This window comes from Vombatus ursinus, unplaced genomic scaffold (assembly GCF_900497805.2).
Source record: "Vombatus ursinus unplaced genomic scaffold, bare-nosed wombat genome assembly UNPS02014798.1, whole genome shotgun sequence".
Lineage (NCBI taxonomy): Eukaryota > Metazoa > Chordata > Mammalia > Diprotodontia > Vombatidae > Vombatus > Vombatus ursinus.
The window spans coordinates 19053213-19068815 of NW_020954576.1; the positions used below are offsets into that span (position 1 = coordinate 19053213).

Sequence of the window (15603 nt, forward strand, 5' to 3'; positions counted from 1 at the left end):
TACGTTACAGTGTATAGAGTCCTCTAAGGTTTGGAAGAACTAATAATAGAATAGAATAACATATTTTAAAAAAAGATTTCATGACTGGAGTAGGAATACCTGACTACTTCAGTAGGATATCTACTTTTTATTTTCCTGCATGGGGAATGAGGTTAGTAATATTATGACTTGATAAGAACCCTTCATTGGAGATTGCAGTTATTTCTGGACGGGGATACCTGGTAACTATAGGGAAAGGTTTGCGTTGACAACTCTTATTGTTTAAAAAAAAAAAAAAATGTTAGATTTGAGATCAGAGGACCTGGGTTCAAATTCTAGTTTTACCAACAACCACTTGTGTGACTTTGGGCACTTAACTCTCCTGGACTCAGTCCCTCACTTTTAAAATGCTTTGGTTGTGCTAGATAACTTCTCAGGATCCCTTCCAGATCTAAAATGATGATCCTGTGATATTCCTGACTTGGCTGGCCTTGGTCATTGATTAGTTGATGGTAATTCACTAGTTAGGAGCCCAGTCTTAGAAATTGGGCAATTATTATTTCATAGATTGGTCAGATATCCTGTTGTATCCTGCTGTGATGTTCTCACATCATTCTCTCTCCTTTCTAAAAGACTACACCACCTGGTTCACCATTTTCTTCTCCTTCCCAACTCTTTTCCTAACATGAGGGTACTTTAGCATTCATGTTGATGCTCCCTTAGAGCTCCCTAACTGTCCAATTCCTCAGACTCCTTAAATCCCAGAAATTAATACTTCACTCCATCTCAGCCACACATAGGCTCATATGCTGGATAATAGAATAGACTGAATTATATCGCCCACAAGTCTGACACTTCCCTAATTGAAAACTCTTCCTTCTTCTGTCCAACCATAAACCTAAACCTATTCTTTGCTTTCATTGAGACCTTCAGCATCCTCTACCCCTTACTCCAATGTCATGATGTTATCCTTGCTCTGATTTCACTTTCCTCCCTTTCCAGTCTTGCCCCTAATTAGCTAACTTAACTCTACTCTGTCCTCTGTTCTCAGATCTCTTGGGTCCTTGTCCTATTGTCACTCATCCCCTGCCAGTCTTATCTCTGGATTACTTCCACCATCTGCTTTCTTCATTCTTGCTAAACAGAGTTGGAGGAAGTTACATAGCAGTATTGAATGTGTACATTATAAATGCCTATTATCCATCTTTGATTGCATCCTCCTTACAACAAGGCAATCTTTTTTATTTCTCCCTAGTTGAACTCCTGTCTCACTCTTTGTAATCTTTTCTTATCTTCTCAAACCTGCCATGCCTCCCTCTCTCCCAGCTAAGGATCTTGCCTCTTACTTTACTGTGAGTTCCCTTTTCTTCCTTTCTCTTTATCTCAGAATACCTTGACATTATCTCCCATTCTTGCATTCTTTCCTCTACCCTGTAACAATGGAGGGAGGGATTTCTCTTTGCCAAGGCATACCTTTCTGTATATACCCTTGATCAAATCCCTCCAGTCTTCTTCAGCATATTGTAACTTCAATCATCCCATCTTTAATCTTCAGCCTTTTCCAATCTACTAGTTTCTTCTTATTACTTACAAATGTGCCCAAGGCTTCCTAGTCTTTAAAAAACTTTTATTAGTCACTGCCATCCCCTCAAGCTGCTGTTATGTATTTCTCCTCTCTTAGCCAAACTCCTTGAAAAAGTCATCCTGACTCACTGCCTCACTTCCTCTCTTCTCACCTCCAAACCTTTTAAATCTTCTTATTTCATCATTTAAGTGAAATATTTTTTGCATCATTACCGACTGAAAGATATCAATTGCTCAATCTTGTGGGTTGTTTTGTTTTTGGGTTTTTTTTTTTTTCGTTTTTATCCTTCTTGACCTATTTGCTGCATTTAACCCTTGCCCACTTTTACCTACTTGATGATCTCTTCTCTCTGGGCTTTTGTGACTTCTTGGTTTTCCTCCTGCCTGTCTAATTTCTTTTTCTTAATATCACAAACCATCACAGTTTTCCCTATGGCTCTGTCCAAGGCCCTGTGCTCTTCTCTCTCCATACTCCCTCTTGGTGACCTCATGAACTCACATGGGTTCAAGAGTCACCATGCTACTGACTCACAGATCTATATTTCCAGCCCAGTTTCTGTCCTGAGCTCCAGTTCTCTATTATCAATTAACTATTAGACATTTAAAACTGAATGTCCTGGAGACATTTTAGATTTAACATATCCGAAACAGAATCATTATCTTTTCCCTACCCTGCCCTAAATTTTTATATTTTTGTCAAAAGCAGCACCATTTTTCCAATCTCTCACATTCTCAACCTTAGCATTATCTTGGGCTCCACACTGTTGCTTACCCCACATATACAATTAAGTTGCCAGAACTTGGCATTTCTGCCTCCACAGCAGCCTACCCTGCTGGCTACCACCTTAGTTCAAGCCCTCCTCACTTTTCTCCTTCATTATTGTATTAGCTTCCTAATTGGCTTGATGTACTTCAGAATTTTCTCTACTAAGCCCCTTCCCCCCACCTTAGTTGCCCAACCCTTTCATCCCCTTTATTTTCCCTGTATGTGTTTTCCTCCCTCCTTCCCCTCCATTAGAATGTAAACTCCTTGGGACTCCTTGAGACAGGGCCTATCTTTCTTTCTACTTTGATTTGTATTACTCCTACTTAGCATAGTGCCTGGTATGTAGTAATTGCTTAATGAATGCTTGTTGACTTGTAGAATAACTCTATCACTTTATCTTTCTCATTGTAGTCAAAAGTAATTCTCCTCAAACATAGCTCTGACCCTGTCACTCCTTTACTCAATAAACTTTAGTGGCTCCCAGTTGCCTCTAGGATCTAATGCAGTATAAACCTTTTAGCTTATAAAGCCCTTCATGGTCTTACACTGACCCTATCTTTTCAGCCTCATAGTACATTATTTTCATTCTAGAACTCTATGATCCAGACACACTAGTCTCTCAGTTCCTTGCACAGTAACATTTCACCTCCAGTCTCCATGGACTATCCATCCGCTATGTTTGGAAAGCATCCTTTCTTCACTTTGTTCTTGTAGCAGAAGCACCACTTAAATGAAGCCTTTCTTGATCCCCCAACTACTACTGCTGCTGCTGCTGCTACTACTACTATTACTACTACTACTAGCAGCTAGCATTAATATGGCACTTAATGTTGTACCAGGCACTGTGCTAAATGCTTTGCAGATATTATCTCATGATCCTCACAACAACCCTGGGGGGTAGTTGCTATGAGTGGCTCCATTTTATGGTTGAGGAAACTGAGGCAGAAAGAGGTAAAGTGACTTGCCCAGGATCATCCAGCCAGTAGATGTATGATTTGAGCTTGGGTCTTCCTGACTCCAGGCCCAGTGCTTTGTCCACTGTGCCACCTAGCTGTCTCATTTGTATTGAACTACTTTGTATATTTTTTCTCTTTATATTTATCCTGTATATACTTATATATGTACTTGTCTGACTCATTACAATAAGCTCCTTGGGAGTAGATATCGTTTTATTCATTGTATTTATTCCTAGCACTTCCCACAATGCCTGGAGCATTTTAGGTGCTTAATAAATATTTGGTGATTGATTGAATCACAGGTGTTATTTGTCATTTCTGGGCAACCATTGCCTATACACCCAGAGTTAACCTCTGATATTGGTTGGAAGAAGCAGGAATCCAGGTATCTACTAGCACCAGGGTGGCCAAGAGCCAACAGCAGAGCCAAGAAATTCACTTCAGTAAGCACCTTTGGTATGCCAGCCATTATACTAGGTGGTGGTGATAAGCACCTGAACTAGGCAGAGTTCACCTCAATTGTAGTTAGTCTAACCAGATAGTAGCAATGGAATTAGATCTGTAAGGAAGTGGCCAGGCCAGGGGTGGAGAACCTGGGGCCTTGAGGCCACATGTGGCCCTGTAGGTCTTCAAGTGTGGCACTTTGACTGAATCCAAACTTCACAAAACAAATTCCCTTAATAAAAGGATTTGTTCTGTAAAACTTGGACTCAGTCAAAAGGCCACATTCAAGGACCTAGAAGGCCACATGTGGCCTCAAGGTCGCAGGTTCCCCACCCCTGTATCTGCCCTAAGAAGAAAGGGGATGGGATCAGGCAAGGAATTAGCCTTGAACAGAGTAAGGGACACATCAGAGACTGGAGTAAAGGGAAAGACAAGAGGAAATTATGTCAAGGGATTGTGAGATCCTGTTCTCACACGAAAACAGAAACTTTACAGAAGAATTTTATGGAAATCATGATTTTTATAAGTTTTTCAGATAAGAGAGATTCTCATTTAGGAGAAGCAATGCTTTATAAAGTTCCCTGATTGAAGATTGAGTGTATTAATTCTAGTTTTCACTAGAGGGAAGCATATCCTTACCCAAAACTTAAAAAAAAAAAAAAAGTTTACTAGAGTCCTACTTGTTAAATTGTCTTATTGGTGTTATGGGGCATGGATTTCTAAGAATTCAAGGGGGAGCAGAGATATGAGGTGTTAGTATTTTGGATAAGGGCTGCCTCAGACAAAAATGATAAAAAAAATTAATTTTCTCACTCAATACCCTTTAATTAGTGGTATTTTTTATATTATCTTTCTGTAAAATATGTAAGATGAAGAAAATGACATCATAAAATATAATATGTATGAAAAGTAGACTTTTCTTTCCTGAATAAGCATGTAATGAGCAAAGTAGGAATTTCCCTGTTATTTAAAAAAAAATAAATTAAAATTCAACTAGGGAATAAATTCTGCATCATTTTCAATCAGATAATCACTGGGTTTGTGACTTTATTATCTTATAATTCATTGCCTAGTTTTTATTAACAGCTATGCCAATAAGTATAGTCAACCAAAGCATGATCTGAATTTATTTAAGGAGGGTTGATTATCATAAAATCTCAAACAATACCTTTTATATAATTTTAAATTCAATGCATATTTCTAAATTGGTTATTGAATTATTCTTTATAGTATCCAAAAATCATATTCATGAGTGAAAAATCAACTGTTGAATGTTTACATATTTTATTTTAGAGTTACACCCAGAGTAAGTAATGAGAATTTTTTTCCTGATCTCTTTGTCTAACTCTTATATCATATTACTGACCCTATCTAAAGTTCCAAACACTTGAACTTCTTAGTTTATTCATGTTATGTTAAGTCTCTCAGTAGAAACATGAGGTTAGCTTAAAGTATAAAAAAAGTATAAAGTATAAAACTATGTTCCAAGACTGATAATATTTTTTTATTTATTAGTTCTCATATGAGCACCTCAAAACTTCAAATTATTTTAAAAAATCTAAAAATTTAAGCTCTTACATTTTTACATATTGTAACCCAGCAATTATATTAATTTTTATCTGATAGGCTTTAATTCAATGTGAACAGTTAAAGACTGAGCTAGAGAGACAGAAGAGTCGATTTGAGAAAGAACTCGTAGTCCAGCAAGAGAAACGACTCAACGAAAAGGAGGTGTTGAGACAAGAGATGAAAAAAGAACGGGAAGATCTGGGAGCAACGGTAACTTGTGTTAAATATTTAAATCCATAATTGTTGAAAATATGTTGTTGTGCTTTCTTAGATATTAGTGAGTCCTTATTAAACAAGTTTAAAATTTATTACCTTGTCTTATTTTTGTTAAATCTCTGACAGTATTCTTCCGTTTTGCTTTGTCTTGAGCTTTATTCAAGAATTTTATATCACTCTAGTCTTTACATAAAATAGTACATACTCCACAAAAGTAATATACTGCAATGGCCAATGCTCATGAGTTCTTAGTAGGCTGTGCCATAGGGGTGAAAGCACTAGCAAGTTTTTCTATGTTGGAAAGACTGCAAATTCTATCTACTGTAAGAGGATTCATCTCCCCAAGAAGAAGCTTATCAAGGAGGCTGACCACACCAGGCTGAAAAACCAAGAAAAAATCAAAATAGGACAGTTCTCTCCATTGTCCTTCCTGCCTCCTGTTTGTGTAGGGACATTTGTAGAGTGACACAGAATGGAACAGAGAGTGCTCAGAAACTCATTATTTGGAGACCTATAAATTAACTGAAGAGTGTATAATCTCAATGTAATGTCCTTATTCAAAGGCCAATGAATCAACCACTGGAGGAGCTGAAGTGTGCCATTATTTACATTCTCACTATAATGAAGCCAGAAGATAAGAAGGCATCACAGCTAAATAGAGGATGATTTATAGACTATCCTTAGAGAAGACTCAATTTCATCATGCATTCAAAGGCAAAAAGAAAAATAATTTCCTTGATCATTTCACTATATGGTGCTCATTATATGTATAAGCAAAAAGACTACCATGAGCATAATTGTAGCTTATACAGCAGCATCTGTTTCAGAGAATGAATTAGACAAATTCTACAAAGAATTGTATTGATAAGACTCTCCAGATTTGAAGTCAACATATGCTGCAATATTTAGTGACTTCAAAGCAAGGTGGGCAGAAGAGAGAATAGCAAAAAATGTGTTTGGAAAGTATGGCACAGGATCAAGAAGTGAGAGGCTAAAGGCATATCCATTACAAAAAAGCCCACACTTACATATGGTGAATATTTTATTGCAGAAGACAGTCAGAAGCAGCTGTAAACATTAAGCACAAAACATCACAAAAATGAGACTAACTCTATCATGACAAACAAGAGATAACTGATTGTTGATGTGGGAGTCATTTCTGAATTAGCTTTCTCTAGTTAGACTATCACCTTAGAATTAACCATAAGCATATGTGAAGTAGCTGTTGCATGCCTGATAAATCAACACCAAGTGAGAAAAAAAAATAATGATGAAAATAAGATATCCATGCAGTTAAAATGATTTTATCTATTTAAACAAATTCTTGATACCAGAAGTGTGAAATGGATAATGGCACAGACATTGGCATGAGCCATAACAATTTCCTAATGAAATTTAACAAACACAAAGTACTTGCCACACCACCAAAAAGATCACCTAAGCCAGCACACATGTGATCGTTCTGGAGGCAATAAGATATGAAATCAAGTGCTGTGATAGGCACTGGAGCCTTGGGAATAGTAGCAGCTTTCGAATCATTTGTCCTTCTTCCAGCCCAGCCTTCACAGCCATCATCTGGGGAAGGACCTCTGATAGAGAAAAGACCAACAGCCATCTCCACCAATTGCCAACCAGTTGTCACACACACAGCAGGCAAGCCAGCCTCGCAGAAGCAGCAAGGTGCCCTGAGAGAAAGACAATCACCACCTTTTCAATTTCATGCAGACTGCCCAAAAATCTGAACCCAAAAACCTTGAGAATGGCCATGCTTTCAGCCTAGTGCCCTCAACCATCTTCTTAGGAGGCAGTCTCTCTGGAAATGAAGCCCAGTAACTGTTTATGAGAAACTACCGCTCCTGAAGATAGAGACGCTCCAGAGTCCTTAGCATTGTTAAATGGTTCGACATAAGAAACTGATATCATTTTATCAGTGGAAATAAAATTAAAGAAGAGGCTTTAACAGTTGCTTTGTCACTGTATCCTAAGAAGTATAGGATTTTTCCCTCTGACTGACAGCTGAAACCTTCCATATAGGTTATTTCTCTCCCATTAGCATATGAGTTCCTTGATAGAAGGGGCAGTCTTACTTTTCTATTTGTATCCTTAGTACTTAGCACAAGGCTTGGCACATAGTAAAGTTAAAAGAAGGTAATTTCTTTAATGTTACCGTGATCTCATTGATGTGGTAATATTCCTTGCTAGTGCAAATCACATATTTTCTGCTAATGCATGATGTCCATATTTTTTCAGGTTGTATAATTTTTGGTTATGTCTTTTAATTGTCCAAACATAAATCCTTCCCAGGGGATCTACTTAACACTCTGGAGGGCTTCCTCTGGTTCTTTGAATGTTTTGTGGAAACCAATGTAAACACTTGGGCTGTTCATTTATTATTTATTATTCTTTACTGCTGCTACACCTATCTCCTTTTCTGATCACACGTATCTTTGATAGCAGCTTTTTTAAAAAAAATCTGGCTAATCATGAAACAGAAATTGTGGAGGAAAAGAAGCTATCTGAGGAAAGAAAATGAACTCAGTTTTGGATATACTATTTTTTGCTTTTCTATTTTTCTATTGAGACATTTAGTAATCTGTTAGTCTATAATAAAAGCTACTTATTTTCTATTGGTAATTTGGATATGTGAAGATAATAACAAAAAAAAATTTATTATTTGCCTATTATGTACCATCTACAATGAATAGGACTTGATCTTGAGTTTTTGTCATTGTTTTGTTTGAGCCGCAAAAGTAATTCATCAAGGGTCATACAGTATGTGTCAGAGGTGGGATCTGAACCCAGATCTTTTTAACTGGCCCTTATCCACCATACCATGCTTCCAAGCACATAGTGAGCATTTTATCAGTGCTTATTGAATGGAATTGTATCCCTTTTCCAGGAAAGTGCATCTTGACAATAATTTCTGATCAGAACACAAGGAAGAATTAGAGTTTAAAAATGTGCATCAGCCTGTCCTAGCCTGATTGTTCTGTCTGAACTCTCTGCCCCTGTCAAAATAAAAGACTTACCTGATGCCAGTGTTCTGGAAATCCAGCAGTGCTGCAGCTGTGTTTCTTACTTCTGTCCTGGCGACAGATGCAGTTGGGGCACCTCCTGTGGCTTCTGCATTGTTGGTTTCCAGATGGTAGAAATGGAGAAAAGGAAGGTATGACAACAGGAGAGGAGACCTCTGAAAGTGGATGCTAGGAGAGAGCAGACAGGAAGTGGGCTAGAAAAAGCCCTGAGTGGCAGAGGGGAATGGGCAATGGGGGTAAGCACTGGCAAGGAAGGAGAAGATAGTTATATACTTTAATTTGTGGCTGACATGTCACATACGATTGGTAAAATAAAAATTTTAACATATTGTGTTTGAGAAGAACACAACACGTGTTTAACCACAGATTGTCCTAAATGAAAAAGATATGATTTATACTAATTGGCAATTAAGATTTGCTGCTGTTAGGTAGCAATGGCTAAACTATAATTTATACTTTTATAATAATAATGATCATGAACTTAATTTTTTAAAGGAAATGAAAAAGATGCCAAATAATTCATTAAAATTTTTGTACTATATAGTTTATCAAGAGACAACATGGTGTACTAGTAGATAGAGATCTGGCTTCAGAACCAGAAGTTCCACCACTGACACGTACATCCCATTCCCCTCCAATCTTCAGCCCCTCCCTAACAATTTCTTCCTTCTCTACTGCCTTCATACAAGGCTAAATCAACACCATCCTAAAAAATAAACAACCATCACTAAACTGAGCCATCCCTTTCAATTACCCTGTATCTTCCCTCCTTATTTTCAGGCATACTCCTTGAAAAAGCTGACTACATTCACTTTCTCCACTTCTTTCACTCTTCAAACTTTTGGATGCTGGCCTTCCACCTCATTACTCAATTCAAACTCCACTTTCCTAAGTTATTGATAATCTCTTAATTGTCAAATCTAATAATCTGTTCTTAGCCTTCAGTACTTCTTGGCCTTTCTGCTGTATGTGCCACTGTTGACCACCTTTTCCTCCTTGCTAGTCTTTCTTCTCTGGGTGTTTATGATACTCTCCTTTCCTGATTCTCCTCTTATCTGACCATTCCCATTCCTTCTCCGGTCTCCCTACTCCCCATCCCATACTCCTATTTCCCTCTTCTCTCCTTTTTCCTCTCTCTTCTTAATGTTAATGATCATCTTTATTCATACTATTTTCAGATCCCCTATTAGAATGTAAGCTCATTGACAGCAAAGATTATTTCATTCTTTATGCTTCCATCTCAAGTGCTTAACAAAGTGCCCAGCACTAACAGGCTCTTAAAACATTTCTTTTAATTAATTGAATGAACTGTGTTGGTAGAAGGAGTTTCTTCACTCTGGAAGTCCCCTATACCAACCAATGACAATTCTGTGGGGTATCTCATATGTATGCATGTGTGTCTATATATACATATATATATATTTATATATGTTTATATATAAAATTATATTTGAACCATATAAATACGTGTCATATACATCCCCATTTTGCAGATGAGAAGACACTGATGTTCAAACTGATGAAATAAAATGACTTGTCCAGAGTTGCCAGTAGGTTAATGGATAAACTAGAAGCAGAACCAAGGGCATTTGGCTCCCAAGTCCTTTGTTTTATTTTATTATGCTGTTTCTATTATACTTTGGTCACCTGCAGTTTATAAGGACAGTGTTGCACAAAGATTTCATGAAACTTAAGTAATTTGATGATGAAATGAATATTGACACGTAAAAGCAGAGTTCTTCACAGTTCTCTCAGAAAAATTAATAGTTCTTAAATGATTCTTAATATACAGCCATTGTACCTCCATTCTTTCTATTTATATCAACTTTGCATTCATATGGGAACTATTTTAATATTTTATTAATTTTAGATTTTTAAATAGTATTTTAGCAAAAATTGGTTTAAATGTTCTTTTTGAGGTGATTAAAATTATGCAGTTAAAAATTTGTCGTTGTTGCAGATTTATTTTCTGTTCATTAGTATAGTGTAAGAGTTAGTGCTTTCATTGCACAAATATTTCTTCTGACAAAAGGTGATTCTTTTATATAGATAGTACAAGTTGATTCTAAAATCCTACCAGGTAAATATAGGATAGTTTGAGTTGAAGGACAAGATCAAACTGTTATAAATGTTAACCTTTTCTTAAAAAGCTTTAAGCTATAAGAGATAAACATTTACAGTTTACCTGTTTTTATAAGAAGTCCTAATTGCAAAGTACCATAAAGATATGCCCATATTTTTAAGGGTTGAACAAGATGACCTCTCTGGACCCTTCTAACAGTTAGGTTCTGTAATTCCTAACCCTGGTGGAACACATGTGAACCTTGATGTCTATGAAGATCCTTGAGAAAAACCCCTCTGAGGGAGAAATGTCTAGTCCTTGTTCTAGATTTAGACTAAAAACAACCCAGCTCCTAAATAGGTACATAGACTTGAAGGATGAATAAGAACCATAGCATATAGTATACATCATGGACAAGTAGGGGATAAATTAATGCGCCAGTTTCCAGGAGAAGTTGTAATTGAGAAATAACACAACGGTACACCTTGATAGATGGACTGAGGCTTTATTTTATTAAGAAATGTATGGTATTTTTTTGTTTGAGTGCCTTTTTATTCAGAGATTTTCTTTCCTCTTGTAGATGCTGGCATTATCTCAGAATATGGCAGACCTAGAAGCTCAGGTGGAGAAGGTTACAAGAGAGAAGCTCTCAATAGCTAATCAGTTAGAAGAAGCTCAAAAACAACTGGCTTGTCATGATGTGGACCTGACAGAGGTGAGACGAGATCATTGGGGGAACAGTTACTGAAATAAATATCCTTATTGCTGTGAAATTGAATTATGCGTCTATACTCATTGATATCAGAAATAATTAATAGGTACTAAGAAAATATGATTACTCCAAAATAAATTTTTGGTAAAACATTTGAAAAAGAACCAGAAGATTTTTTTGTCAGAGATGACCCTGGTTTTCAAACTTTCAAAGTACTTTTTAGTAACTTGGTGCTAACAATTTTGAAAGTGTACTTAATATATTTACTTTCAAACTCAATTATATACTTGGAAAAATTACTTACTCTCCTTCCTCTTGTTTTCCTTGCAGACCTTTTCACTAGTTTTTAATTGCTGGTAGTATTCTAATCTTTAGTTTTATACCTAGTCAAAGGATATTGCCTATAAAAACACCTAGGTCTCTCCCATCCTTAAAAATAGCCCCATTAGACACTACCATCCCCTCAAGCTATCTCTCTATTTTTTTGCTCCCTGCTACAGCAAACTCTTAGAACACGTTATCTACACCTGATTTGGTTTTCTTTTCTCTTACTCACATTTCAAACTTTTGTAGTCTTCCTTCCAACCTCATAATTCAACTGAAACAGCTCTCTCCAAAGTTAACAGTGATGTTTTAATTTCCAATTTGAGCAGTTGTTCCTCATTCTGGATTTTTGTGACACTGATTTTTCTTAGTTTTCCTATGTGACTGCTACTTCTAACTTTCTGTTTCTAAATCATCCATATATCTCACTTTCCAGCTGTGGGTATAATCCAAAGTCCTATTCTACCTCTTCTGTCTATAATCAAGGTCATAGCTTTCATGCATTTAATTATTTCCGTGTGAATGGCTCCCCTATCTAAATATATTGTCCTGGTCTCTTGAGCTCCAATCCTACATCCCCAACTGCCCAGTGAACATCTTGAATTGAATGTTCCTTAAATGTCTTAAATGGAACGTGGCCCAGACAGAGCTCATAATCTTTTATAATCTCACATTATTCCTAAATTCCCTATTACTTTCAAGGGCACAGCATATTTCTCGTCACCTAGGTTTGTAACCTCATTGTCATACTTGATTCCTCGTTTTCAGTTCCCCCACATATCTCTTTTGTTTCCAAGTCTAATCATATATGTCCCCACATCTCTCTCATTCATCCTCTTCATCTGTTTAGCTGCAGCTACCGCTATAGTTCAGATCCTTACCACTTCTCATATGAACTCCATTGGTCTCCCTGCCTCAAGGTTTTCCTCTCTCCAATCCATCTTCCATACAACTACCCATGTAATTTTCCTAATATACCAGTCTGACCGAATCATTCCCCATCTCAATTGAATTCCATTGGCAATTCGTTACTCCAAGGATAAAATATAAATTCCTCTTTTGGGCATTTAAACACATTACAACTTGGTTGCAGCCTACTTTTCTAATATCACTATATGTTCCCTCTTCTTGTTCCAATCCGATTGATCTTATTGTTCTTTGCACACACAACATTCTGTTCCACTTTTTCCACAGATGGTCCCCTAGGCCTGGGAATCACGCCTTCCTCAAACTTGCCTTGTAAAAACCTTAGTTTGCTTCAAGTTTGCACCGCAGTGTCTTCTTCTACATGAAACCTGTCTTGATCCTCACAGCTGCTAGCTCCTCCTCACCAAAAATTACTTTTTACTGATGTTGAATTCACGTGTGTGTGTGTGTGTGTGTGTGTGTGTGTGTGTGTGTGTGTGATGTCTCCCCCAATAGAATGTAAGCCTGCAAGTGAGAATGGTTTCGTTTTTGTCCTTGTATCTGTAGTGCCTGGCACTCCATATGCCCCACGTAAATGCTTGCTGATTGCTTGATTTGGGCCCTGAATTCTTCAATGTTTGTTTCAGTGTCTTAAATGAAGTTAAAGATGATAGGTTTATGAAAATTGCAGATGACACAAACCATTAAATGGAAGACAACATTGGGATTCAGAAGGATCTCAGTAGACTGTAATGATGGACTCAAATAAAATGAAATTTAATTAAGATAAGCTTAATTTCTTATACTTAGGTTCAAAAAAGCAACATTATGAATAAAGGATGGGGGGGAGGGAAGGCTAGTCAGCCAGCAGTTTATAGTATTCTGCAAGTTCAATGTATGTTAACAGAATGAAACAGCAGCCAAAAAAGCTAATTGGTTTTAGTCTGAATTAATATAAATTTAATATCCAGAAAGAGAGAGGCAGAGTTATGACTAGAATGGAGCCATTTGGGCTTGTTCCCAGGGTGGTAAATTTACTGGTGGCCATGCTTTGTTCCTTCCCAGAAGCAGCCAGTCCTTCAGCAGCATTGAAAGCCAAGTGGTACATTGCTTCCTCTTCCTTCAACTGTGGGCTACTCGCCTTAGGCAAAACTGCAAGTTAGGCCTACGGTGATAGATGATAGTCCTCTCATGTTCTTTAATGTATGGACCACATCTAAGCCACTGTGTTCAATACTAGGTGCCACTGTTTTAGGAAGGCCATTGACAAACTGAAATGTGTCCAAAGGGGCATTATCATTATAGTGAGAAAATGATAGATTACACCATATAAGAATTAATTCAAAAATGTTAAGTCTGGATAAGAGAAAGCTAGGGTAGGGCATGGTAACTATTTTCAAATGTTTGAAGAAAATGCATTTTTAAGAAGTGAAAGACAATTTAAACTTGTTCTGACTGGTTCCACAGGACAAATAAGGAGCTCATGGGCAGAATTTGGGATCAGATTTTTTCCTTAATATAATGAAAATTTTTCTAGTAACTTATGATAATGAAAAATAGAATGGCCTGTCTCAGAGCATGGTGGGCGTCTCCTCACTGGAGGTCTTTAGGTCCATGTTTGAGGCCAGATTTTTATGAGTGCTGTAGAGGGGATTACTGTTCATGAAAGGAAAGGCCTGAGTATCACCATCACACTCTTGAGATTATTTTTTAAAATACAAACTGTGTATCTTGATATGTAGTTGTAGAGTGGCTTGTAAATCTAGGTGTCCACATTCATATGTAGAAATAGGATTTATAATTCCTTTTTCATAGCGTAAATCCAAAATTGTTTGCAAAGTGTATATTCTTCAACACTATATTTTTACTATCCTGTGTTTCTTTAAATACTGACACATTTATATGTCACTAATGCTTTGTAAATAATCCTTTAGGTGGTAGGTAAAAGTAATCATTATTTTTCTTCTGTTGTCTTTGGTTTTAAAGAATTCTTGTCACATCCTAACTAATTGAGGCTTTTATAAATGTTTATAGTATAGATACATAAGCATGAAGGAGAAGACTTTACAAATTCTCTCCAGAGAGGTTATGATTGGTCATAAGAAATTTTAATATAGTTATAATCCTTTAAATTGTATAATATATTGTTTAAAAGTTTATGTTTAAGTGTTAAGATCATAGCAAGCAATGGCTTTCAAATATTCTGCTTTTCTGTATTTTTAGATTTTTTTCCCCCCATCTTGGCATTCCTAATTTCCTGTTTAATATTTGAGATTGAAAACTTTCTGTAAAATCCTAAACTTCTGTGATGAACATTTTCAGCTCTCATATATTGAAGAAATTTATTGAATTGAAAGTAATACTTCTAATAATTTAATTCTTTCCTTTGGTTTCCATGAGCCAATAGTTAAGAATCTGTTATTGATTCTTTCCTCTATCTTGTTAGTGATCTTGATATTTCAAAAAGAGGAATAGTTTATAGTGCTTTTTCTTCAACATTTATTTGACAGAAAAACATGAAGATCTGATGTCATAAAATCATAGTAATATCCATAAAATTCTTCTGTTGTAGAAATGCTGAACTCAAAGTTTGCATTAAAAGTAGTTATTAAATAGAAATAATGTGATTAGAAATAGCCATGATAATTGTAAGTGTAATAAATTTAAAATACAGTGGTTAATGTATTGGATTATACTATCATTGTTTCCTGGGTATTTCTTAATTTGCATTTTGCTTTTTAGCCACCCGCATATCTTAGTATAGTGCTTCTCTTTAAAGGTCATAGGGAATTTAAAATGTAAAAATAAAACAAAAATTATAGAGAAAGATATAAAATGCACCATTAAGGTGATATATTTTCTGTTTAATATGACAAGCTATTTATTGAAAAAATATCTTTTTTGAATGCTATTCAAAATATTTTCATAACAAGTATATTATTGATACTCCATTCTCTTAGTTGTGCTCTGTTTCTATTGCAGAAGATTCTTCATTAGATAGGTTCCCAGCAATTAAATTATTTACAAAACATAATGCCATAGTAAATTTT

At 36.2% G+C, this 15603-nt stretch overlaps 1 protein-coding gene across 4 annotated transcripts in view; it reads left to right on the forward strand.

Annotated features, from left to right (window-relative positions):
- LOC114050142 (serologically defined colon cancer antigen 8 homolog) overlaps positions 1–15603 on the forward strand; it is a 268476-nt gene that overhangs the window by 63182 nt on the left and 189691 nt on the right. For all 4 annotated transcript variants that reach the window (XM_027871737.1, XM_027871736.1, XM_027871735.1 and 1 more), the window contains 2 exons: positions 5356–5508; positions 11192–11326. In XM_027871737.1, the coding sequence (XP_027727538.1) occupies positions 5356–5508; positions 11192–11326 (288 nt within the window). The remainder of the gene's footprint in view (positions 1–5355; positions 5509–11191; positions 11327–15603) is intronic.